This window comes from Rhinopithecus roxellana, chromosome 19 (assembly GCF_007565055.1).
Source record: "Rhinopithecus roxellana isolate Shanxi Qingling chromosome 19, ASM756505v1, whole genome shotgun sequence".
Classification (NCBI taxonomy): domain Eukaryota; kingdom Metazoa; phylum Chordata; class Mammalia; order Primates; family Cercopithecidae; genus Rhinopithecus; species Rhinopithecus roxellana.
In genome coordinates, this window is record NC_044567.1 from 49297874 (window position 1) to 49325655 (window position 27782).

The 27782-nt window shown below is 43.6% G+C and overlaps 1 protein-coding gene and 1 pseudogene across 1 annotated transcript in view; one reads left to right on the forward strand and one right to left on the reverse strand.

Annotated features, from left to right (window-relative positions):
- Window positions 1–239: 239 nt before the first annotated feature.
- On the reverse strand, window positions 240–777 carry LOC104669330 (annotated as a pseudogene).
- Window positions 778–8711: 7934 nt separating this feature from the next.
- Window positions 8712–27782, forward strand: part of PSMD11 (proteasome 26S subunit, non-ATPase 11) — a 43066-nt gene continuing 23995 nt past the window's right edge. Inside the window, exons 1-3 of the mRNA XM_010372267.2 lie at window positions 8712–8857; window positions 11221–11322; window positions 19098–19222. Of these exons, the coding sequence (XP_010370569.1) occupies window positions 8767–8857; window positions 11221–11322; window positions 19098–19222 (318 nt within the window). The 5' untranslated portion in view covers window positions 8712–8766. The remainder of the gene's footprint in view (window positions 8858–11220; window positions 11323–19097; window positions 19223–27782) is intronic.

Sequence of the window (27782 nt, forward strand, 5' to 3'; positions counted from 1 at the left end):
GATCTCAACTCACTGCAAGCTTCGCCTCCCGGGTTTACGCCATTCTCCTGCCTCAGCCTCCCGAGTAGCTGGGACTACAGGCGCCCGCCACCTCGCCCGGCTAGTTTTTTGTATTTTTTTAGTAGAGACGGGGTTTCACCGTGTTAGCCAGGATGGTCTCTATCTCCTGACCTCGTGATCCGCCCGTCTCGGCCTCCCAAAGTGCTGGGATTACAGGCTTGAGCCACCGCGCCCGGCCAGATATTTTTCATTCCCTAACCCGACCTTATTTTTGTCTTTTAAAGAAAATCAAGAAATCTTGGCCACCTAGAGATGATTTCCTTTGTATCCTACCAGATGGTTCAGATCTTTAAATGGAACATAGTCTTGTTCTTTTAAAGAACACAGGGCCCAGAAGGAGGAAATTGTTTCCAGGGAACCCACTCCCAACTTTCATTTTTTTTCAGGCTCTACATTCTTTGGTTCTGAATCATGAGTCACGTTCACTTCTCCTTTCATTAATATAGTAACATAATGGTAATTCTCCTTCTCAATGAAAGAATTAACAACTGAGGCAAAGCGAACATTTTTCAGGTGAAGAGCTTCTTCCCAGGTTTCCCTTTGAGCACATTCTTGCCCGCTCTTACCGAACTCCCAGTGACCTCCAGAGAGCTGGAAACTGCTGACTCCAAACGACCCTTTCCTCTTCCCCAGGAAGATGCAACGCAGATGCTTGCAGCTGGTCACCACGACTCAGACTCTGGGCGGCCACCCCTGCGGCTCCGTGCTGGCTGTCATAGCACAAGCGGGAGGACCAAAAAATATGTTTTAAGTTGATGAACACTAAAGTCGAGTGAATGGGCTGGGTGCGATGGCTCACGCCTGTAATCCCAGCACTTTGGGAGGCCAAGGTGGGCGGATCACTTGAGGTTAGGAGTTTGAGACCAGCCTGGCCAACATGGTGAAACCCCGTTTCTACTAAAAATACAAAAAAAAAAAAAAAACCCTCAACAACAACAATAACAACAACAACAACAACAACAACAAAATAGGCATGGTGGCGTGCGCCTGTAGTATCAGCTGCTCAGGAGACTGAGGCCAGAGAATTGCTTGAAGCCGGGAGGCAGAGGTTGCAGTGAGCCAAGATTGCGCCACTGCACTCCAGCCTGGGCAACAGAGCGAGACTCTGTCTGGAAAACAAAACAAGTTTAGCGGATGGATTAAGTAGCAGATTAGAACGAGTTGATGATATAATCTGGTAAACTATCAAATGAAATTAAGAAAATTCCTTGTAGTATGGAGAGACAAGGAGAGAGAAGACATAAAAGATATGGAAAAGAGGCCAGGCGCGGTGGCTCAAGCCTGTAATCCCAGACTTTGGGAGGCCGAGACGGGCGGATCACGAGGTCAGGAGATCGAGACCATCCTGGCTAACACGGTGAAACCTCGTCTCTACTAAAAATACAAAAAAAAAAAAAAAAAAAAAAAACTAGCCGGGCGAGGTGGCAGGCGCCTGTAGTCCCAGCTACTCGGGAGGCTGAGGCAGGAGAATGGCGTAAATCCGGGAGGCGGAGCTTGCAGTGAGCTGAGATCCGGCCACTGCACTCCAGCCCGGGCGACAGAGTGAGACTCCGCCTCAAAAAAAAAAAAAAAAAAGACATGGAAAAGAGATGCAGATAGTTTTACACAGTCCAATAGAAATATAATATGAGATACATATATACATAATTTAAATTTTCTAGTACCAACCTAACAAAGTAAAAAGAAACAGATTAATCCAAAATATTTTTTCATCATGTAATATAAAATCATGAAGAATTTTTTTTTTTTTTTTTTTTTTTTTGAGACGGAGTCTCGCTCTGTCGCCCAGGCTGGAGTGCAGTGGCCGGATCTCAGCTCACTGCAAGCTCCGCCTCCCGGGTTTACGCCATTCTCCTGCCTCAGCCTCCCGAGTAGCTGGGACTACAGGCGCCCGCCACCACGCCCGGCTAATTTTTTGTATTTTTTAGTAGAGACGGGGTTTCACCGTGTTAGCCAGGATGGTCTCGATTTCCTGACCTCGTGATCCGCCCGTCTCGGCCTCCCAAAGTGCTGGGATTACAGGCTTGAGCCACCGCGCCCGGCCTAAGAAATATTTTATATTCTTTTTTTCCTACTGTCTTTGAAACCCAGTGTGTATTTTGCACTTATACCACACGCAGCTCACTTTGAACTAACTAGTGCTCAACAGCCATATGCGGCTAGTGACTATTGTACTGGACAATGCAGATCTAACTTACATGTAATAAGATTTCCAAGAGAAAAGGGAGACAGAGGAGGCAATATCTGAAGAGATAATGACAGATAATTTTCCGGATTACTGGGAGGCAGGAATCCTGAGATTCAGGAAAGCTGGTGCGTCCTGATCAGGATGTAAATATTTTGTAGTGAAGCTGATAATAGCTGAAAACAAAAAATTTGTTAAAATTAACTGAGGGGAAAAGATAGATTACCTACAAAGGAACTTCAACTAGACTGAAGACAGTCTCCTTTAAAATGTTGACTGAAAAGTGACAATGTAGGAATTTTATACCCACTTGAACTATCAATAAAGGGTGAGAGTAAAATAAAGTCAAAGATGAGGTCATCACTAACAGATTTTCACTAAGAGAGAACTGTAATACAACTCAAATACAATAAGGTGTCTGGAGGTCTGGGGAGATGTGGCAGTGTGTGAGAGAAGGGTTCCCCAAAAGAGATCAAAATATAATGTATACTTTCCTTGTTTTTTACTATTTTTCCCGCTCTCCAGAGCTCGGATAGCAATGAATGTGTAGTTACCGAGTCAGCACTAGTGTAGAACTGCAAGCCTTAACTCCTTGTCACAGTGTTAGGGAAGCAGAAGCCTAGGAGAGCCAGAATAAGGCCATTTTAAAATCAACTCCATCTTTTCTTTTTTTTTTTTTTTGAGATGGAATTTCCCTCTTGTTACCCAGGCTGTAGTGCAGTGGCACAATCTCAGCTCACTGCAACCTCCGTCTCCCGGGTTCAAGCGATTCTCCTGCCTCAGCCTCCTGGGTAGCTGGGATTACAGGCACCTGCCACCACACCCACACTACTTTTAGTAGAGATGGGGTTTCGCCATGTTGGCTAGGTTGGTCTCGAACTGCTGATCTCAGGTGATCCGCCTGCCTCGGCCTCCCAAAGTGCTGGGATTACAGGTGTGAGCCACCTCGCCTGGCCAATCAGCTCCATCTTAAAACCAGCAAGATACACCAGGTATGGTGGCTCACGCCTGTAATCCCAGCATGTTGGGAGGCTGAGCTGGGCAGATCACCCGAGGTCAGGACTTCGAGACCAGCCTGGTCAACATGGCAAAACTCCATCTTTACTAAAAATACAAAAATTAGGCCGGGTGTGGTGGTGGGCACCTTTAATCCCAGCTACTTGGGAGGCTGAGGCAGGAGAATCACTTGAACCTTGGAGGCGGAGGTTGCAGTGAGCCAAGATTGCACCACTGCACTCCAGCCTGGGTGACAGGAGCGAAACTGCATTTCAAAAAAAAAAAAAAAAAATTAGCCAGGTGTGGTGGCATATGCCTGTAATCCCAGCTACTTGGGAGGCTGAGGCAGGAGAATTGCTTGAACCCAGAAGGTGGAGGTTGCAGTGAGCCGAGATCACGCCATTGCACTCCAGCCTGGGCAACAAGAGTGACACTCTGGGAAAAAAAACAAAAACAAAAACAAAAACAAAAACAAAAAAAACACAACAACTAGCAAGACACATTCCTTGCTAGTCACAACCCATGGTCATAAGATGTTTATAGTTAAGGAAACAACCTAAAGATTCCCTGCAAGGACAGGCTTCTACAAAAACAGAAAAGCCCAGATGTCCCAATACCCATCACAAGATTTGCTTTCAAGATAATTGTGCTTTTTTTCAAGATAGTTATGCTTTGATGTACTCACACCGTAGAATGTCAAGGATAGGTTTCTTTAAATCAATACCATAATAAATTTGGTCATGCTGTCTGCCCATCCGCATATAGCACAGCTTAGTTTAGTCTTTGTATACACAAGATCCTTATAGAAGAAAAACTTAAAGACTGTGCGTTCCTCCACTTGCCTTCTGAGGACACTCTATTCTATAATGAAGTAGCTTTCAATAAACTATCTCTTCTCACTGCACTCTGATTCTCCTTGAATTCTTCCCGGTGGGAGAGCCAAAAACCTTCTCTTGGTTCTGGACCAAGACTCCTTTTTCCAGTAACAATAGGATAGGAGAGAGAGGAGAAGGAGGAGCATACATGCTTGTATTGGCAGGATAGTACATCATAGTATTCCTCAATTTGCTCAACTTTGGGATACAAAATGTTTAGAAAGACCAGTGAACAATTAAGAGCTACATAGAAAAAAGAAATTGTTGTGGAATATACAGTAGCATAGGGAAGATTAGGGCTGTGTAGTGTGTTTGGGGGTGGCATGAGGACAGAAAGAAGCATGACAGGGAGGGGAGGGAGACAAGACGGAGGGTGAGGAAGCTTGAGATGGGAACTAGAACTGACAATTGATCACCACTCTATTACTATGAAAATTACCTATTGGGCGGGGTGCAGTGGCTCACGCCTGTAATCACAGCACTTTGGGAGGCCGAGGCGGGTGGATCACCTGAGGTAGGGAGTTTAAGACCAGCCTGGCCAACATGGAGTAACCCTGTCTCTACTAAAAATACAAAATCAGCCGGGTGTGGTGGCGGGTGCCTGTGATCCCAGCTACTCAGGAGGCTGAAGCAGGAGAATTGCTTGAACCTGGGAGGCGGAGGTTGCCGTGAGCTGAGATCACGCCATTTCACTCCAGCCCAGTCAACAAGAGCGAAACTCCGTCTCAAAAAAAAAAAAAGGAGGGTGGTGGGAATAGAACTGACAATTGATCACCACTCTATTACTATGAAAATTACCTATTAAAGATTCATTTAGCCCTCCAACTGGGCTCCCTGAGGAAGGAGAGTAGTAGGTGCTAATCCCAGCTAATTTAATCAGTAACTTAATTGCAATTTTAATAACTGCCACTGATTGAATACTTATATATGTGTCAGTCATAGCACTGAAGTGTTCTAGTATCTTTAAAAATTTAAACTTCAAAGCTGGGCTGGGCAGAGTGGTGTGTACCTGTAGTTCCAGCTAGTTGGGAGACTAAGGCAGGAGCATGGCTTGAATCCAGGAGTTTGAATCTTGCCTTGGCAACATAGCAAGACCCTGTCTCTTAAAAAAAATAAATTTTGGCCGGGTGCGGTGGCTCAAGCCTGTAATCCCAGCACTTTGGGAAGCCGAGAGAGGCGGATCATGAGCTCAGGAGATTGAGACCATCCTGCCTAACACAGTGAAACCCCGTCTCTACTAAAAAATACAAAAAAAAAAAGTAGCCGGGCGAGGTGGCAGGCGCCTGTAGCCACAGCTACTCGGGAGGCTGAGGCAGGAGAATGGTGTGAACCCGGGAGGCGGAGCTTGCAGTGAGCTGAGATCCGGCCACTGCACTCCAGCCCGGGTGACAGAGCCAGACTCCGTCTAAAAAAAAATAAAAATAAAAACAAAAATAAAAAAATAAATTTCAACAAATCTGTGAAGTAAAAATTTAAAATTGTGGTGAAATACGAATAACATCAAATTTATCATTTTAACCATTTAAAATTATACAGTTCTGACCTGGTGCGGTGGCTCACTCATGTAATCCCAGCACTTTGGGAGGCCAAGGCAGGCAGATCACTTGAGGTCAGGAGTTCGTGACCAGCCTGGCCAACATGGTGAAACCCTCTCTCTACTAAAAATACAAAAATTAGCAGATTGTTTTGGTGGGTGCCTGTAGTCCCAGCTACTCAGGAGGCTGAGGCATGAGAATCGCTTGAACCTAGGAGGCAGAGGTTACATTGAGCCAAGATCACACCACTGCACTCCAGCCCAGGTGACAATGTGAGACTTCATCTCAAAAAAAAAAAAAAAAAAGTTCTGTGGCATTAAATACAGTCAAATTATTGTACAACCATTAAATAAAATTGATTTTTAAAATAGTTTTACTGATGATCAAACTTTGTATCAGATAATTTAAGTAATTTGACTGTTAGTTGGTAGCAGAGTGAAGATTGAGCTCCATGTTTGTCTGACTTCAAATTCTGTGCTCATTTTCTATAGCATGTAGTCCTGCAATCTTTTGAAGGGAGATGAGATTCAAACAAGTGAAATAGGCTGGGCATAGTGGCTCATGCCTGTCATCCCAGCAGTTTGGGAGGTCAAGGCAGGGGGAATCCCTTGAGGCCGGGAGTTTGAGACCAGCGTGGGCAACATAGCAAGACCTTGTCTCTTAAAAAAAAAATCAGCTGGGCCAGGCGCAGTGGCTCATGCCTGTAATCCCAGCACTTTGGGAGGCCGAGGCGGGCGGATCACGAGGCCAGGAGATCAAGACCATCCTGGCAAACAAGGTGAAACCTCATCTCTACTAAAAATACAAAAAATGAGCTGGACGTGGTGGCGGGCGCCTGTAGTCCCAGCTACTCAGGAGGCTGAGGCAGGAGAATGGCGTAAACCCGGGAGGCGGAGCTTGCAGTGAGCCAAGATTGCACCACTGCACTGTGAATAGGTTCCTTTAAGAAGGTCCTGGATGGTCTACCTTTTCAGCATCCTCTTGGCTCATAAGAACCTTACCATGTCAAACACAGGAATGGAAGCTACCCTATTGTTGCCTTTTCTCCTGGTCCTATTGTAGAGTGTGCCAGCCAGCTTCCCTAATTCATAATTCTGCAGGCTAGAAGTGGGTAACCATCTTCATGAATGTGCACACATGCCAAATTCCTCAAGAGACATGTCTAGTTCATCTAAAAACTTTCACCATGATGATCATACAGGGATGGGCTCATAAGTTTCCACAGTCAGCAAGACTCACTAGCTTGGGAGAAAGATCTGGCAGACACTCCTAGTCTTTTACAGTGGGGGTCCCCAACCCTGGGCCAAGGACCATTATTGGTCAGTGGCATGTTAGGAACCAGGCCACCCAGCAAGAGGTGAGTGGCTGTGGAGCCAGCATTACCGCCTGAGCTTCGCCCCCTGTCAGATCAGCTGCAACATTAGATTCTCATAGGAGGCAAACCCTATTGTGAACTGAGCATACCAGGGATTAAGGTTGCCTGCTTCTTAAGAGAATCTAATGCCTGATGATCTGAGGTGGAACAGTTTCATCCCGAAACCATCCCCCCTCCTCACATCTGTGGAAAAACTGTCTTCCACTAAACTGGTCCCTGGTGCCAAAAATGTTGGGGTTTGCTGTTTTATGGTTCCCCCTCTTTGTAGTGAGGCCAGCAATCTATCCTCTCCTATGATTTCTTCTAAAGCCTCCCACCTCAGCCTCCCAAGTAGCTGAGACTACAGGCGTGCACCACCACGCCTGGCTAATTTTTGTATTTTTAGTAGAGGCGGGGGTTTCTCTATGTTGCCCAGGCTGGTCTTGAACTCCTGGGCTCAAGCAATCTGCTCACCTCGCCCTCCCAAAGTGCTGGGATTACAGGTGTGAGCCACCGCGTCCTGCTAGAAGCCACTTAATCCAACTCTCCAGCAAAGTCATGAATAGTATTTACAACAACCTGATGAGATGTCATCTACTTTTCACATGAACACACCCAGGAATTAGGAAGGCATTCCTTATTCGGCAGCTCTCAGCTCTCCCAATCACGATTTGAGCTTCACTAAATAACTCAAACCCCCTGTTTCCTCACATACTAAAGGGGAGTAAATATCTTCTTTACAGAACATCGTTGGGAGAATAAAAGGAGATAGAGGCATATAAAGGGCCTAATCCACTTACAGAAGAGTGTGTGCAATGTTAGTCCCCTTTATGCGTCCTTTTATGGGACAGCACATTCCATTTTTGGATCGTCATCACCTAGAGAAAGGTCTTCCTTATACCGAATTGTCTTTGTACCCTTTTAGCACCTTTCTTAAGTTTAACCCTAAGTGGTCTCATAGAATGTCATTTTTCCGTCCACACGACGTCTTCACTGATATCTGTGACTTTAGTTGAAGGGACTGAAGATATTGGGAAGAATAATTCAATTTCTCTTTTTCTTTCTTTCTTCCTTTTTTTTTTTTGAGCTGGGGAGCTGGGTGAGGCTTCTGTGGATTCCCAAGAGGTGTTTGTGGCGTGAATGGAGCAAAGGTGATGTTTCATTTCATCACGTCCAGCACTGTCCCAAGGTTAAGTGGGTGCGTAAGAAGGACAGTTTTCTCCGGTTCTGGCGGGTTTGCCCTCCTGCCGGCTAGCGTTCTGCGGGAGTCAAGCCTGGAAAGCGTGTATGCGGCGTACAGGCGTCAGACACTGGAACGCATTCGAATGGTGCTATTCTTTGTCTGCCACATAGCGAGCACTTTATAAGGTCACTTACAGTCCTGAATCCTGAATGAATGGTTAAATCGTGGAAGCCGCAAAGAAAGCCACACAGCTTTGACTGAAGACCTAGCCCGGTACTCAAGAATCCCTCTCAGTGGCGAGCGAGCGGGGTCGCAATCAAGAAGCGTCTTTTGGGGTGGGCGGGGACCGATCTTGAGCTCCCACTGCGGGGCACCACCTCTTTTCCTCGCCGCCCGCCCGCTAGGCGGCGCTGGGGAGCTTGCAGCCCACGGGCGAGGCCCTCCGAGAGACTACAACTCCCGGAGTGCTCTGGGAACGGAGCCGCGGGAGCTAAGGCGGAGGGACGCGAGGGCGGGCTTTCCGGGTGTGTGTTTCCGGCGTCGGCGGCCGCGGCCGGGGACGGTGTGAGAGCGGTAAGATGGCGGCGGCGGCAGTGGTGGAGTTCCAGAGAGCCCAGTCTCTACTTAGCACCGACCGGGAGGCCTCCATCGACATCCTCCACTCCATCGGTAAAGGTCGCCGCGCCGCCTCCCCGGCCCCGCCGGCCCAGCTCGGCTTATGTCGGTCGGCGGCAGCGGAGAGGGGCCGGGGTAGCCGGCTCTGGTGCTGCTGACTCACTGTGTGTGTGAGGGGGGCCGGGCTGGGGGCTCAGGCCGCTCGGAGCTCCCCAGAGCCCCCCGGGTCTCACTCTTGTGGGAGGGCTTGAGGCAATCCCCGGGTCCCCTCGCCGGCTGCTGACTCACGGGGGGCTCAGCGTAGGGTGGGAGAGTGGGCCGAGCCGGGCCCCCACCCCTCCTTAGCTGTGTAGCTGTGTCCCCGGCTCTGGCCCGCACGAGCTGGTCTGGGACCCGGAGCAGTGCGGGCCGGCGTGCTTGTCACGGACTGGTCCTAGAGTCTCTAGTTGAAAGGCCTTGGCGAAACCAGCTCAGGACAGGCATTTCCCGCCGTTGTAATCAGCATAGTCTGCTCCGAGTGGGAGCGCGAGCGCTTGCTCTTCTCTGGGAGTTTCCTTCCACGGGACGCTGGGAGCTGCTACTCCCCAGCCCCACGGCGGAAAGCTCCACTAAAAGAAGGGTCTCTTTCAGAATGTGGGAAATTCAGGGGTGACACACACCTCAGATTGGCATTTGGTTTGTGGAGGTGGCCGAGACGCTCATCTGCCCTGTGTAGGGTGTAAGAGTGAGGTGTTGGAGCGGGACCGCCCGGCTAGAGAAGATGACTAATTTTCCAGACTCCCTGTAGGGATTGGAAGTGAGTTAAGGGAGTTAGTTGTCAGCCGCAGAGTTCAGGGAATTCTTTGGAACGGGTAGGCTGCATGTTGCCGGAAAAATTAAAATTTTCTTAGCATTGTAATATGATGGTCTTAACCTGCACACAACAGGAAAACTGAAATGACAACCCCAGCCAGTCGCTTCCGGCAGCTTTCTGTTGGGATTCAAGTGTGAACAGAAATTTATAATAACAGAGGAAGACTTAAATGTTCACTCATAAAGGATTCAGTTAGGGCTTGGACCAGCTCTTCACTGCACATGTAATGGGATCTTTTTAGTGTAGCTTGGGAAGATTTGAATTAGCTCAACAAGTAGTATGAGAATGCACCTGTATGTGGGACTTGCAAGATGTTGGCATTTGACTTAGTGTGTTGAATTTTGGTATTCCAGACCTGCACGGAGAAAGGACAATGACAAGATCTTGATACTTTATCATTGGGGATACTAGAGAAGGAGAGGAGGTGGGCGTCAAGATGTATCTTTGAACGATATTGGTAAAAGGTGTTTCATTTGAAAAGTTCTGATCTTGACTTAGGTCAGTTACTTCTACGGAACCAGTGTCATCTTATTCACCGTTACATGGGTATTTTATTCTGAGTACACATTATTATTTAGAACTAATGTGAGGAGCATGAATTTTAATTGTCTGTGCCTAGTGCCTAATATTTTGTCTTTCATAAAGTAGAAATTATGTTAAACATTACAATTAGAGTATTTCCTGTTGACCCACTATTCTAGGGGAGAGTTCCCTGAAAGCTTCACTCTTAGAACAAGCTTGAGTCATCATGGTTGACGGCCTTACTTTTTCTGGACTCCATCATGGAGTATCAAAATCTTGGTTTTTGTCAAGTCATGATGCTTTCTTTGTAAGAGTAGTGGTAACTAGTGATGATCACTACAAACTTGGAGAGGCTATTCCATGCTTGCATGTTAAAATAGTTATTAGCTGTTGAAAATAGGACAGATAACACAAAGTTATTTTAACAGACCTCAATGCATTAAAAAGCAGCAGTCTCTCCTAAGTGTAACTGTGCAGGATCACATTGGGGCTTTGATAAGGTTGTTTCTCTTGAATGGCTTTATAGAGCTGCTTATCCCTAACACACCCATCAGCTGAGGCTTTGCACAGACATAAAGTTTATTGAAAGGCTTTTGACTTACAAGGCATCAATAACTTCGTCAATTGATTTTGGTTTTTGGCATAAATGCACAGGCATGTTTAATATCTTCACATAACATGGTGACTGGCATAGATCTTGGCACCATAAGTATGAATGATTTGTTTTGTTTTAATTTTGCTTTAACCAAGTGACCACAACAGAAACTTAGTGTATGTAGGTAAGCAAAATTCTGGTGGGTAGAATGAAAAGGCACATTTAAAATCAAAGAGAAGAATCCTTTTTTAAATGATTTACATGGAGCATATTCTACATATATATTATCTTTTTTTTTTCTGACTTAGAGGTTTTTTTTTTTTAACTCTAGAATTTGTCTTTTGGTAAATATGTTTGAATTTGTAATGGATCTTATGAGGGTGAAATTTCCCTCAGTCTTCGTTTTTTGGTCAGAATTTTAAGAGGGTTTGCATTTTCCTCTCCCAGTGAAGCGTGACATTCAGGAAAACGATGAGGAGGCAGTGCAAGTCAAAGAGCAGAGCATCCTGGAACTGGGATCTCTCCTGGCAAAGACTGGACAAGCTGCAGGTAAGTGCTACACATGGATTGTACCTGAAATGCTGAGTGAAATTCCCGTCTTTTGTTGGAGTGAAGAATCATGGGACTGATCCACAAACTGAATTCAACTTGATTTTCTTGGCAACTTGTTGAGTTTCAGTTTTTTACCAGGCAATTAAGTGGCCTTTAAACTCAGTTCTTTCATGGTAGTTTCGTTTTGCAAATGAGAGACAATCTTATTTTTGTTGGGATATAGTGATTTCTGATTGTTTCTGGTTTTTGAATTCTCACTGTATTCCCTTACATAGAGGCAGCAACAGTCTTCAGTAATTTCACTGAGCAACTCTGATGTATTTAAGATAGATAACAACTTTAAGCGCCGGATTCAAAAACGACAAAGGATTTTGTATCCAAATGACTCACTGTCGTTTTTTTCTGATTGATTAAGAATGAGAATAAGACATTAAATGGAGTCTTCCCAAGACTTCTCCATTTGTACCTAGGACTCTGTGCACATCATTGCTCAGACATTCTAGTTGTAATTAAACCATTGACTGATTAGATTTGACATAATATTCTGATGATGGGTGTGTCCTTGGAATGAGAAGGGAGTCCTTTTGGTCAGGAAGGACCTTTTACCAGTGAAGTAGTAATAGTATTTAGAGAGAAGTCTGTTTAACTTCAAATGGGTGGTTTTTGTTAAGTTTAAAGTGAATTTAGAGCTCATTTGATTAAATTGGATTAAGATCTGGTAAGTGACCTCATGAGTTATTTACCCTAAAATTATGTTGTTCAAGAGAATAATGGGGGTTAGTTAGCACAACTTCTTGAACTTGAGAACTAAAGACTTTTTTCTTTTTCGAAACGGGGTCTTGCTGTGTCACCCAGGCTGGAGTGCAGTAGCGCGATCTGGGCTCACTGCAACTTCCGCCTCCTGGGTTCAAGCGATTCTCCTGCCTCAGCCTCTAGAATAGCTGGAATTACAGGTGCGCGCTACTACGCCTGGCTAATTTTTGTATTTTTAATAGAGACGGGGTTTCACCGTGTTCATCAGGCTGGTCTCGAACTCCTGACCTCATGATCCACCCACCTTGGCCTCCCAAAGTGCTGGGATTCCAGGCGTGAGCCATTGTGCCCAGCCAGTGATTTTTTTCAATTAAAGATCACTAACTTATTAATTGTTAGGCTCAGTCTATAGAGCTGAATAAAGATGTATGAAATTGTGAGGATGTGTTTACATGGGCCTTATATCTTACTTAAAACATCGTTAAGTAGCTATAAGAAGAACCATACGTAATGGTTTTTGATTGCTATGAACTCTTTTTTTTTTTAATTATTATTTATTTTGAGACAGAGTTTTGCTCTTGTTGCCCAGGCTGGAGTGCAAATGGTGCGATCTCGGCTCACTGCAACCTCCGCCTCCCAGGTTCAAGTGATTCTCCTACCTCAGCCTCCCGAGTAGCTGGGCTTGCCAGCATGTGCCACTATGCCTGGCTAATTTTGTTTTTTTTTTTTTTTTTTTTTTGAGACAGAGTCTTGCTCTGTCACCCAGGCTGGAGTGCAGTGGCCGGATCTCAGCTCACTGCAAGCTCCGCCTCCAGGGTTCACGCCATTCTCCTGCCTCAGCCTCCTGAGTAGCTGGGACTATAGGCGCCCGCCACCGCGCCCGGCTGATTTGTTGTATTTTTAGTAGAGACGGGGTTTCACCATGTTCGCCAGGATGGTCTCGATCTCCTGACCTCGTGGTCCGCCCGTCTCGGCCTCCCAAAGTGCTGGGATTACAGGCTTGAGTCACCGTGCCCGGCCAATTTTGTATATTTTTTTAGTAGAGGTGAGGTTTCACCATGTTGGTCGGGCTGGTCTCAAACTCCTAACCTCAGGTGATCTACCTCCCTTGGCCTCCCAAAATGATGGGATTACAGGTGTAAGCCACGGCGCCTGGCCAACTGGTTATTCTTTTAAACACATACATGGTTTAACTTAATTGAATCCTTGAAACAACTTGAAGTAGGTACTGTTATCCATTTTACACATGGAGGATACTGAGCACAGAAAAGTTAAATAACTTACCAAAGCTCATTCAACTGATAACTGGTAGATCTAGGATTTGAACTCATGTAGTCTTACTTCAGAGCCCATATAGCCACATGACATCATGGTTATTATTGCTTTCCTGTAACTGTTTACTTACGAATTATCATTGGTGGGTGGTGTCTTTTCATCTTAGGCTGACTTCCCTCCTATTTAACATACATATGGATTCCAGTTGTCTGTCAGTTAATTTGAGCTTGGGGGGTTCCAGAACAGTTTTGATAATCACTCCATGCAAAATATAATAAGGTAATTTTTCTGAATTATAAAGCCAACAGAAGTGATATGAAAATTTTTTTTGTTGTTAGCCAGGCGTGGTGGCTCATATCTGTAATCCCAGCACTTTGGCAGGCTGAGGCAGGAGGATCCCTTGAGTCCAGGAATTTGAGACCAGCTTTGGCAACATAGTGAGACCCCGTCTCTACAAAAAATAGAAAAATTAGCTGAGTGTGGTGTTATGTGCCTGTAGTACCAGCTACTCTGGAGGCTGAGGTGGGAGGATTGCTTGAGCCGAGGAGGTTGAGGCTATAGTGAGCTGTGGTCACACTGCTATGCTTCAGCCTAGGTGACAGAGCAAGACCTTGCCTCAGAAAAAGATTTTTTTGTTGTTGAAATATCCAGATTTCTACTTTCCTCCAGTGGCATGAATTAAGAACAGTGTGTGGTATATAGTCAACACTTCAGTAATTTTCATCCAAAAATTTACTGTTTTGCTTGAAATTCCTATTTTATATGTATTCTCCGCTTATTTCTTGCCCTACCTTGTGACCTGAGAAGTTTAGAAGTGTACTGCTAAACCTATTGAAATTTAATAGATGAATTATAAGAACTTTCAAAAACATTTCCATGTTACCTACTGTTTTCTAAGAAAGTTTGATGAGTATAGGTATACACAATGGGAACTCTAAGGAGGTGTTGAGGCCTACATATATTTAGCTGTCTTTGCTATTATTGATGGATAGATTTGTATTGTTTGCTCCCTGAGAACAGAAAATATGTCTGTTTCATTAATGTCCAGTTTTGTTTTTTATGCATTTAATAAATGCATAGCATTGTGCTAAGTATTCTACTCAAAAATTTAAGATAGGATCCCTCGCCAACAACAATCACTTGGGGATTACCGGAAAAACAATGTCTGATGTGTAATTGTGATTGCAAGTAGTGTTAATAGTGTTGAGCATCATCAGACATGATGCGTAGGCTCATGATTTCATAGCCTAAAACTTTTCAAAGGAATCTGTTGAGTTCTGTGAGGGTTTTTTTTTTTTTTGAGATAGAGTCTTGCTTTGTTGCCCAGGCTGGTGTGGAGTGCAGTGGCGCGATCTCGGCTCAACCTCCTGGGTTCAAGTGATTCTCCTGCCTCAGCCTCCCAAGTAGCTGGAACTACAGGCGCCCACCACCACTCCCAGTTAATTTTTGTATTTTTTAGAAGAGGTGGGGTTTCATGATGTTGGCTAGGCTGGTCTCGGGCTCCTGACCTAAGTGATCCACCCACCCCGGTCTTCCAAAGTGTTGTGATTATAGGCATGAGCCACCATGCCCGGCCTTTTTTCTTTTTTTGAGACCGAGTCTCACTCTGTTGCCCAGGCTGGAGTACAGTGATGTGATCTTAGTTCACTGCAACTTCTGCCTCCTGGGTTCAAGCGATTCTTGTGCCTCAGCTTCCCCAAGTAACTGGGACTAGAGGCGTGAGCCACCATGCTCGGCTAATTTTTTTTTTTTCCTTTTAGTAGAGAAAAAGTTTCACCATGTTGGCCAGGCTGGTCTTGAACTGCTGACCTCAGTTGATCCACCCGCCTCGGCCTCCCAAAGTGCTGGGATTCCAGGTGTCAGCCACTGACAAGGAAATTCTGGTCACATAATTACAAATAATCCCAGTAAGAATAGGAGGACGTCAGTATGATTTTATGGGACTTAAAAAAAAATTATCTCAGTATGTATGAAAATGGAAAGAAACAGGAAATACAAACAAGAATGAATATAAAACAGTAGTAGACTAAACCAGATGATGAACTGAGTCTGAAAAATGGCAGCAGGTCACAGTAGCTCACACCTGTAATCCCAGGACTTTGGGAAGCTAAGGTGGGAGGATTGCTTGAGGCCAGGAGTTAGAGACAGTTTGGACCGCATAGTGAAGATGCTATCTCTGTTAACATTTTTTTTTTAAAAAAAGCAGCATGGATAACATAAGGAGACCCCATATCTACACAAAAATAAAAAAATTGACTGGGTGTGGTGGTGCAGTCCTGTGTCCCAGGTACTTGGGAAACAGAGGCAGGAGGATCACTAGAGCCTGGGAAGTCAAGGCTGCAGTGAGCCACAATTGTACCATTGTACTACAGCCTGGGTGACTGAGTGAGACTCTTTCTCAAAAAAAAAAAAAAAAAAAAAAGAAAAATGCAGGAGGACAACTAAGAGATCATTTACTTCTCTCTCGGGGTAAGAAGAATAACACTCAGTGCTTAGAGAAAATATTGTAATGCTAGCAGGTGTTAGAAAGGCAGACTGCTTAGCTCATGTTTCGCTTATGCCTTTTCTAGGAAGGAAAATGATTTTCAAACTGAAAGATAGAAATAGGTGAGAGAAGACAGAGCAGATAGTCTCTGTAAATAAGTTCAGGTCTCTAGGCTCTAACAGTTTCTTTTATTATCAAAAAAATAATTCTAGCAGATATAACTATAGAGCCATTTATTATTCTGAGAAAAATCATGGAGAGATATAAGGAAACTGAGGCAAATATTATCCTGCCTTTCAAGAGGGTAATGCAAAGAATAGATGTATTCACTGTGTGCTGTACATTGAAATAAATTAAAAATAAAGATTAGACACTATACATGGTCATTAGTGGTAGAGTTCTGGGACAGATTATTTGATAAGGAGGTAGTAATCACTTAAAAACAGTGGATTTATTGTGAACAGATTATTTCAAATTCACCTTAGTTCTCTCTATTTGTTTTGTTTTGTTTTGTTTTTTTGAGACAGAGTCTCACTTTGTCACCCAAGCTGGAGTGCAGTGGCACAATCTTGGCTCACTGCAGCCTTGACCTGGGTTCAAGCAATGCTTTTGCCTCAGTTCCCCAAGTAACTGGGACTATAGACCCACACCACCGTGCCTGGCTAATTTTTTGTAGAGTGGGGGTTTTGCTATGTTGCCCAGACTGGTCTTGAACTCCTGAGCTCAAGCAGTCTGCCCACCTTGGCCTTCCAAAGTGCTAGGATGATAGGTGTGAGCCACCGCACCCAGCCTAGTTCTCTTTTTGGTTAGCTTTATCAGACCTATAGATTTTCAGGGGTCTGTGTGCCACCTGCTTTTGTAAATAAAGTTTTATTGGAACAAAGCCGTGCCCATTTGTTTCCCCATTGTGTGTGACTGACTGAGTTCAGGACCTGCTACTAAGACCATATAACCTGCAAAGCCAAAAAAATTTACTGTCTGGTCCTTCACAGAAAAAGTTTGCCAGCCTCTGGATTAGAGGAATGATATAGACTACATATCTGATGTAAGCAGGATAGTTGAACATATGCCATAATATTTATATCAAAGGTACAGGTTATGAATTTACAATGGGCTGAATAACTGTATCCAAAACATGTTAATAAATGGATCATTTGTCAACCTGAAGGGAAGTCTTCAGGCATTGTGTCATGAAGATCTGTCCTTGTTTTTCTGGTCAGCATCTGGAATCATGGTTAAAGCCATTTCAGAAGGCTTGCTTATTTTTGTAGATGACTCAGTACAGTTAGAAGACAGAATTAAAATTCACAGTTATTGCCAAAGCCAGGAAGATTAAATTCAGTTGTGATAAGGATTAAGTTATATACTTAAAGTATTTTTCAAAACAGAGGAAGTTGGGGGAATTACCTGTTTTGACAGTAGTCTATTAAAAAGGACTTTAATGGACTCATTCTGAACAAAGAGAGGTGTTAGAAAAAGCAAAACATGCTCTCTTATGTTACATATCATGGCCAGATCAAGAGAATTAAGCCTCCTGGTCTACTGTCAGACCCTACCTGGAGCAATTGTTTTCATTTCTGGGTACCACAAAATACCACAGGTAGTACCTTTAGAAAGTAGAGTTTGTTCAGAGGAGAGCAACTAAGTTATCTAGAAACAAGGACTTTGGAGGAATAGTTGAAATAGCCAAAGATGTTAAGCTTGGATAAAGGGAAAATTAGGGAAATGTAAATGATAATTACCTTTAAGTATTTAAAGCCATGTGAAAGAAGGTATAGATATCTGTTTTGTGTTTCAAAAAGGAATAATTTGTTTTGGCCAACATTAGAATAGGCTGCTTCGTGAACATTTCTGTGACTAGAAATCATTCAGAATTGTTCAGGCACAGGAGGAAATTCTATGGGAGAAGGGACATTGCTCCAGACTACTTTAAAAAAGCTATCATTACATAATATAATTGAAATAAATGCAAAAGGAATTTGAGGGGGAGAATCCCTGTAGACTGGAGTTACGTGGAAAACTCAATAGGACCTCAGATGGACCTAAAAGGATATATAAGATTTATATAGGCTGAGAAGATGGCAAGACATTTCAGATGGGATTATGGCATTAGTGCCTCTTGAAAGCAGGAGTATATGCTGTAGTCTTGTGCAGAGGTGAATGAGGTGGCAGAATGACAAAAAGTTTTAAACATTGGGAATCAAAGGTCATTACTGGGGAGTGAAGGGAAAAGATGAACTTTTCTACTCTATTTCAAGTTCTTAAGTGCCTGACACAGTCCCATGCATTCTCTTACTATTCAGGCAGATGAGGATTTCAGGGCCTTGAATTAGCATTCTCTGGAGGGTGAGGTTTGCTTGCCCTGAATTAGAGTTCTCAGGGGGGTGAGTCTGCAATTGGAGAATATTAAAGAGGCAGTGGCACTAAAGTAATTTTAACCTACATTCCAAAAATACCTCATTAGCTGTTTAGTTGAAACATTCTCTAATTTTTACTCTTTAACAAGCATATCTCTAGTTTATTGTTTCAAAAGATGTTTCTTTAGAGTTCATATACTGCCCTCGTCTATAAAGTGGGGGAAAAGCTCTATGATGGATCCCTTTTTTGGTCATAGTTTAAGACTTAGGTTTTGAAGATTAATGAGGAATTTAAAAGAGATACAGTAGCACTTTAAGGGCAAAACACTCTTCTATGTGAAAAGTTTATTCAGAAGAGTGCCAGGGAAGTGATATTGCAGAAAGGCTAAACTGCGGAGCACTGCAGAAAGACATGAAAAAGGAATCTGGAGTGGAAAAATCTCTGTCTGTTTAAGGGGAACAGCTGAAGCAGACTTGGAAATTAGAAAAAAATTACTTGTATAACCTGATCATATTTGTTGGTTGTGAGGAAGTAATTTTGTGAAGGTGGCAGGGACAGAGCATATTTCATGTTCTAGAAAACTGCTTTTTGAGATTATGAATACTTGGCTGTTTATCTTTCATTAAGATGGATAAATGAAGCAGAGACATGAGCTTTTCTTGGAACTTCATAGTAATCCAGTGGCTGAGTAGGTAACAGAATGCAAATTTGGTATATGATGTTAACGTGTTTTTGCTACTCTGCTATTTGCTAGGAATGCTTTAAACTCCTAGTAAGTTTCATTTAGACTGATTCCAGTGATGTAAGTACCGATTTTTATGACATTCGGTCAGTTTCTTAAGTGGATATTTTGTCTCAAATGTCGATGTTTACTTCTCTTTTTGAATTGCCTTTCATACAGAGCTTGGGGGACTCCTGAAGTATGTACGACCCTTCTTGAATTCCATCAGCAAGGCTAAAGCAGCTCGCCTGGTCCGATCTCTTCTTGATCTGTTTCTTGATATGGAAGCAGCTACAGGGCAGGAGGTAAGTGATATTAATGACAGAAAGTAGACAATATGGAGAAAAGTTTGTTTCCATGAAAGAAATGCCTGCCTGCACTTTAGTACTAATGTGGAAGGGAAAGCTGGGAGGACAGCGCAGGACTTATCATGTCAGTTTCTCTTTGTTACAGGGCATTTGATACTTTGGGTCTGTTCCATGCTTTGCTTTGTAAGTGGAGATTGTCAGTGGTCCCTGGAATCCTCATTACATCAGGGTCACAAACTGATTCTTGTCTTTGAGGTATTGTATTGCCACACCTTTGTAATGTTTTCTGTGTCTGTGGTACCTTTCATCTCGTGTCACAAAGCTCCTTCTGAGCACTAATTAAGTCTTGTGGTATTCCTTCTTAGCATGTTTTGTACTGCGTATATGCCTTTATTGAGGGGTAAGCATCCATCCGTTTGTGTCTCATTGTGCAGAAGTGACTCTGGTGTTCCTGTACGTGTCCCACAAGTTCAGACTAGACCCTGAGCTGTATTAAAGAGTGCCTGTCTGTAATCACTGAATCTTTTCCAGCCTTCTCAAAGATAACTGTATTTTCTGCAATTCAGGAAGAGACACATACCAAAATTAAACATCATTCGTAAAAAGTGGCAGATTCAAGCAGGGTATATTGTCATTGCTTGAATCTGTTTGTAGGAAGAATATAGTTGTTGTTTTTCTTATGAATATATTGATCAGTACTCATTGAGTGCCTGCTACGTGTTAGGCACTGTTTTAGGTATTGGGGATACAGTTGTAAAAACACAGTCACTGTTGTCATGAGGATTATTTTTTAATGGGGAAGGCAGGCAATGAACAAATATAAAATGTCAGATAATGTAAGGGCAGAATTGCTAGTTGGTTATATGTCTGATTGTTTGCTGTGGCCTCTGTGGGCATGAAAGGTATGAAAGGCCATAGTAGCATATTGAATAAATGGGAATTTCAGAAACCTAGGACACATGGATCCCACTTTGGAATCATACCTGTTGTAAAATCTGGCTTTAATGATTCTTTGAATGCTGATTTAAACACTATATACTAACTTTATTTGTAGAAAATTTGTTTGTAGAGCAGTCTTCAAATTTATGTCTCTGACAAAACTGTTTAATGATAGTATATAAAAAATAGATGACTATTTTGAATTAAAGTGTCAGTTATTTTAAGGAATATATTAAAAGTTATTTGGGTTATTAGTCTTAACTAACTTTTTTTTTTTTTTTTTTTTTTGAGAAAGAGTCTCGCTCTGTCGCCCAGGCTGGAGTGTAGTGGCTGGATCTCAGCTCACTGCAAGCTCCGCCTCCCAGGTTTACGCCATTCTCCTGCCTCAGCCTCCTGAGTAGCTGGGACTACAGGTGCCCGCCGCCTTGCCTGGCTAGTTTTTTGTAATTTTTTTAGTAGAGACGGGGTTTCACCGTGTTAGCCAGGATGGTCTCGATCTCCTGAACTCGTGATCCGCCTGTCTTGGCCTCCCAAAGTGCTGGGATTACAGGCTTGAGCCACCGTGCCCGGCCCTTAACTAACTTTTTAAAAAAATTATACCTTAAAAAACTCATGAAAGTGGTACTATCCTTTGTTTGAAATAGAGTACCTTAAAATAGATTGATCAGTAAATGTTAATTTGAAACTGACTGATAAATGTTGCTTGGAAGGTTTTGGGCAGAAAAGTTAATTATGGAAGCTGCTCCTTTTTGCACACTGAAGTTTTTGAAATTATCCCTCCCCATAACCTAGAGCTCGGTGGGTAGAACAACATTTTTTTTTTTCTTTTGGCGATGGAGTTTCACTCTTATTACCCAGGCTGGAGTGCAATGGCACGATCTTGGCTCACCACAACCTCCGCCTCCTGGGTTCAAGGGATTCTCCTGCCTCAGCCTCCTGAGTAGCTGGGACTACAAGTATGCATCACCATGCCCGGCTAATTTTGTATATTTAGTAGAGACGGGGTTTCACCATGTTGGTCAGGCTGGTCTTGAACTCCTGACCTCAGGTGATCTACCCACCTTGGCCTCCCAAAGTGCTGGGATTACAGGCGTGAGCCACCGCACCGGACCTGCATTTGTTTAATGATCATTTCTCCTATTCCTTTGTGGAAATCCATTCAAGTCATGTTTTAGTGCTCTGTTACAGTTCACTAGTAGGATTTCCTGGACTTTGTCATGTGGCTCCCTGACTGGTTAGGCTTTCTCTTAACTGTGGTTGTATGTTGTCATTGTTCATTGCACATTACATTTATATACATTAAAGACCTTTCTTCCTTTCCTTAGGGTGAAAGGAAACACTTTTAGGCATTGTATCATTTTATCATCAGTGTCGTTTTAGTTTTTAGTAAAGGCTGTTCTTGTTTTCGTTTTTTGAGACAGTCTTGCTCTGTTGCCCAGGCTGAAGTGCAGTGGCACAGTCTTGGCTCATTGCAGCCTCAACCTTATGGAGTCAAGTGATCCTCTTGCCTCAGTCTCATGAGTAGCTGGAACTACAGGCATGCACCACCATGCTGGGCTAATTTTTGTATTTTTATAGAGCGGGGGGTTTGCCATGTTGCCCAGGCTGATCTTGAACTCCTAGACTCAAATGATCTGCCTGCCTTGCCCTCTCAAGCCCTGGGATTACAGGCGTGCAGCACTATGCCTGGCTAAGGCTGATATTTTTGATGGTTAGCAGCTTTGCTTTTAGCAAGAACCAGAGTCTTATTCCACTAAGCAGGACTTCTTTTGGTAATTTTTGTGGATTATAGGTTATTTGCTTGTTTTGGAGCAAATTGTGGATTATCCAGATTGTCTCACCTGCACCTCAGACTCAATATGGGCAACCTCAACATCCAGCCATTTGTTTAATTTTGTCAATTCAGCTTTCTTCAGTTTCTCCACCTCTTTTGTATTTGTTCTCTTTTTTTTTTTCCCCAAGATAGAGTCTTGCTGTGTCACCCAGGCTGGAGTGCAGTGTTGCGATCTCGGCTCACTGCAGCCTCTGCCTCCTGGGTTTAAGCAATTCTCCTGCCTCAGCCTCCCAAGTAGCTGGGATTACAGGCGCCCACCACCACACCCGGCTAATTTTTGTATTTTTAGTACAGATGGAGTTTAACCATGTTGGCCAGGCTGGTCTCGAACTCGTGACCTTGTAATCTGCTGGCCTCGGCCTCCCAAAGTATTGGGATTATAGGTGTGAGCCACTGTGCCCAATCGTGTTCTCTCTTTACAACTGCCATCTAGTTTGGTTCTTAATTATTTTTTATTTGGACTACTGCAAAAACCTCATTCAGTCATTGTCAGAGATACCTTACCAAATAGCCCTCTGATAATTTTATTCCTCTCCTTCTTCTCCCACAACTCAAACCTTCAGTGGCTTTCCATTGCCTGCAGAATTAGATAATTAATGGTTTTCTATAATAAAACCTACTGCAACCTACTGCAGTAGTCTAATCTCCCAGGACTCTACTAAGCATATCAAACATGTCAGCCATGTTGGATGCCTGGCTGTTTGCTGAACAAGCCTGTATGACCCTCATGCTGTACCTTTCTCTTCCATAGCCTTATCTCAAGTTCCACCTCCTCTCAACTCTTTCCTTCCTGAGTTTGATGTGGTTTTAACTCTTTCACTGACTCACATTATATTTTGTATATGCTCTATTTCTGATTATTCTTCCTTGTATGACAATTGCTTTACACTTGCCTTATCTCCTTTACTGTAATATAATCTCACTTAGGTGAAGCACTATATGCCTTGCAGTACCACAGAGCCTTCCTCATTCCCAGTACAGTTCAAATTCCTTAACCATGGCTACCTCTGACCACATCCACTATACTAGTCTCCTTTTACTTTCTTTACAGCTGTAATTACTGGCCTTATTGCCTTATGCTTCAAACTGTCTGGGGTTGGGACATTTATATACATATGGATTGCTGTCAGCTTGATCTTAACAGGGTTTTTTTCTTTATATTGTTTCAAGTCTTTGCTTACATCTTACATCTTCCTCAGAGACTTTCCTTGATCAACCTATCTTTTTTCCTTTTAAAAAATATTTGTTTTTTACAAAAATTAGCCAGGTGTGGTGGTGCATACCTGTAATCCCTGCTACTCAGGTGGGTGAGGCACAAAAATCGCTTGAACCCGGGAGGTAGAGGTTCCAGTGAGCTGAGATAGTGCCACTGCACTCCAGCCTGGGCAAGAGTGAGAAGAGTGAGACTCTGTCTTAGAGTATACTTATATACTCTAAGTGTTGTATTCCTGGCACTTAGAGTACTTTGGCTTGAAGAAGCTGCATACCTTTTTGTTGAATGTATGGACTGTGCCTGTGCCTTCCCTATGGTAGATGTGCAGTGGTGTGCTCACAGCTCACTGCAGCCCCAACTTCCTGGGCTCAGGTGATTCTCCCACCTCAGCCTCCCAAATAGCTGGGACTACAGGTACACACCACGACATCTGGCTAATTTTTTTTTTTGTATTTTTAGCAGAGATGGGATTTTTGCTATGATGCTTAGGCTGGTCTCAAACTCCTGGGCTCAAGTGATCCTCTGGACTCGGCTTCCCAAAGTGCTGGGATTACAGATGTGAGACACCATGCCCAGCCAGGAAATCCTTTGTTGAATTAAGGTCTGAGTTTATTGAATTGAGATGTAAGCATTGGGTGTTGTTAGTACATTCGTTTAGGTAACTCAAGGTCTCTGACTTGGGGAAATAGGATATAATTTTTATTCTTAGTTCTTTTTTCTTTTTGAGATGAAGTCTCGCTCTGTCTCCCAGGCTGGAGTGCAGTGGTGTGATCTTGGCTCACTACAACTTCTGCCTCCCTGGTTCAAGTGATTCTCCTGCCTTAGCCTCCTGAGTAGCTGGGATTACAGGTGCACACCACCACACCCAGCTAATTTTTATATTTTTAGTAGAGATGGGCTTTTGCCATGTTGGCCAGAGTGATCTTGAACTCCTGACCTCAGGTGATTTGCCTGTCTCGGCCTCCCAAAGTGCTGGGATTACAGGTGTGAGCCACCACACCTGGCTTTATTCTTAGTTCTTTTTTAAAATTTTTTGATTGGGTGTTGGGAAAGAATAGACAAGCAAGTCATAGGCGGATGGCTATCATGGTAGTATTGAGGCCCGAGGCGAAATGGGGTTTTATTTATTTTATTTATTTGAAATGAGGGTCTTGGTCTGTGGCCCATGTTGGGGTGCAGGGGTGCGATCGTAGTTCACTGTAACCTTGAACATCTGGGCTCAAGGAATCCTCCTGCCTCAGCCTCCCAAGTTGCTGGGACTACAGATGTGCACCACTACATCTGGCTAATTAAAACAATTTTTTGTAGAGATAGGGTCTTGCTGTGTTGCCCAGGCTGGTTTCAAACTTCTGGTCTTAAGTGATCTGCTTGCCTCAGCCTCCCAAAGTGCCTGGATTACAGATATGAGTCACCGTGACTGGTAAAAGAAGACATTTTAGAAAACTGTTAAGACAGCTAGAGTTTTGTGTTAAGGAGTTTGGTACTGAGAGTATGAGGGAGGGGATTTTCCTTGCTTTTTTCTATTTGAGGACTAACTGTAAGACAGATGTATCTGGCCGGGTGCGGTGGCTCACGCCTGTGGTCCCAGTACTTTGGGAGGCTGAGGCGGGCCAATTGCGAGGTCAGGAGATCGAGACCATCCTGGCTAACCCGGTGAAACCTTGTCTCTACTAAAAATACAAAAAATTAGCCGGGCGTGGTGTCGGGCGCCTGTAGTCCCAGCTACTCGGGAGGCCAAGGCGGGAGAATGGTGTGAACCTGGGAGGCAGAGCTTGCAGTGAGCCGAGATTATGCCACTGCACTCCAGCCTGGGCGACAGAGCGAGACACTGTCTCAAAAAAAAAAAAAAGACAGATATGGCAGGGCGCGATAGCTCACGCCTGTAATCCCAGCACTTTGGGAGGCCGAGGCAGGCTGATTGCGAGGTCAGGAGATTGAGACCATCCTGGCTAACACGGTGAAACTTCATCTCTACTGAAAATACAAAAAATTAGCCGGGCATGGTGGCGGCACCTGTAGTCCCAGCTACTGGGGAGGTTGAGGCAGAAGAATGGCATGAACCCGGGAGGTGGAGCTTACAGTGAGCTGAGATTGTGCCACTGCATTCCAGCCTAGGCAGCAAAGCAAGACTCTGTCTCAAAACAAAACAAAAGACAGATACATCTATAGAACCATCTTCAGCTTGCTATTCCCAAAGTTGGTATGATTCAGGTTATGATCTGTTCAAATGAATGCAAGGTTTGGAGCCTAGAAAGTGAGGGCATGTGACTTGGGGAGTGAGAGAGTGAGGATGGGTTGGTGGGCAGGAGCTGGGGAGTGGAAAAGTAAGGTGAAGAGGAGGGAAGAAAGACCGAACCAGACTCTTGCCAAATAGTGAACTCAGCTTGCAGAATTAACCTTACCTTCCACGGATCTATAGGGAGTAGCCTATGGGCAACTTTTCTGGTGTAGTCTACCCAAATTAAACACAATAGCACCTTTTTTTTTTTTTTTTTTTTTTTTTTTTTTGAGACGGAGTCAAGAGCGAGACTCCATCTCAAAAAAAAAAAAAAAAAGAGAGATATCCAGTTCGTGTAAAAAAAAAAAAAAAAAAATCCTTGCTGTAGGAGAAACACCTGTGATGACCTCAACTTAAGGCTGGGTTAAGATAGAGTGCTGCAGTTAGGCACAAGTTCTGGTGCCAGCAGCAGATATATGTGATAGTCCAGATATTAACTGATTAGTAGTCCTTAGGTAAATTCATCTTATACAATTGTGATATAGCTTGCTTTTATTTTAGTTTTTGGTTCTGTCTTATTTTTAGAGAATTTTTTTTTTGAGACAGAGTCTCGCTCTGTCACCCAGGCTGGAGTGCAGTGGCTGGATCTCAGCTCACTGCAAGCTCCGCCTCCCGGGTTTACACCACTCTCCTGCCTCAGCCTCCCGAGTAGCTGGGACTACAGGCGCCCGCCACCTCGCCCGGCTAGTTTTTTGTATTTTTTTTAGTAGAGACGGGGTTTCACCGTGTTAGCCAGGATGGTCTCGATCTCCTGATCCGCCCGTCCACCGTCTCGGCTTCCCAAATGCTGGGATTACAGGCTTGAGCCACCGCTCCTGGCCCTTAGAGAATTTTTATGAGATCAGTTGAGTTTAGAGTTGGAGATTAGGTAGCCACCAGGGGGCTCCAATGAGGAGTTACAAAGGTTTTGTTGGCTCTCTTACTGGCAAATCCTCTGATGTTACCCGTCAGTTCACCTTAGGCGAATCACTTAATATCTGGACTATCAGGGAAATGGAGGCAGGTGAATTGCAGGAGTATAATTCATTGTTTCTTACTTAGCGATATACTTTAAGTGACCAAACTCTCTTCTAGACTAATGAATCAATAGCCCAGGCATTCTTTTTTTTTGGTAGGTGGGTATGGTAAATGATTTATTGAAATATAACTTACAGAGGAATATTTCTAAGTCCCGGGTATTCATTTTTGTGTCCTTTGAAAAATCTCGCTGGGTAAAACTTGCAAGCGGGGGAAGCATTTCTTACCCTTCCAAGTCACGTGGAACTAAACACTTATATTTCCTTTTGCTAAGACTATTCAGAGAAATATTTTCAGTTCCATTTATATTAGAAATCTTACTTTGAATTTAGCTTTTCAGAATATAACTCAAAGCTCTGCAATTGTGATATAGCTTGCTTTTATTTTAGTTTTTGGTTCTGTCTTATTTTTAGAGAATTTTTATGAGTTCAGTTGAGTTTAGAGTTGGAGATTAGGTAGCCACCAGGGGGCTCCAGTGAGGAGTTGTAAAGGTTTTGTTGGTTCTCTTCCTGGTGCATCCTCTGAGTACCGTGTAATGTTATCTGTTAATTTATTTACAGAGCTAGAATTTAGGATGTAAAAGTAGAAGATCCTATCAATTTGGATTATGTCCCTGTAGTTTTTCCTTCTTACAGCATTTCTTTTCTTTTCTTTGTTTTTTTTGAGACGGAGTTTCACTTTTGTTGCCCAGGCTGGAGTGCAATGGTGCGATCTTGGCTCACCACACTCTCCACCTCCCAGGTTCAATGGATTCTCCTACCTCAGCCTCCCGAGTAGCTGGGATTACAAGCATGCACCACCATGCCTGGCTAATTTTTTCTATTTTTGGTAGAGACAGGGTTTCTTCATTTTGGTCAGGCTGGTCTCGAACTCCCGACCTCAGGTGATCCACCTGCCTTGGCCTCCCAAATTGCTGGGATTACAGGCATGAGCCACCGCACCTGGACAGCATTTCTTAAGAGAACTTTGGATTTATATAAAAACCTGTTGTATTAGCAGTTCTTTGGAGAGCTCAGTTTCTCATTTCATTTCTTTTGGTCTTATGCTCTAATTAGCAACCTTAATATAAAACTTGCAGTAACCAAAGTGATAGAAGATCTGCAGTACTTAATATTTACTCTGTCAAAGCTAGCATGTCAGGGATACATGATGGTGTGCTAGACTGTTTAGCATTGAGTGCTGCTTTAAGTCAGTTACTTTGCACCTTACCTCACTACTTAGGTGGCAGATAGGAGTCGGGGTTCAGAGTGCCTTTAAAGCTTAAAAGCGCTTTTAC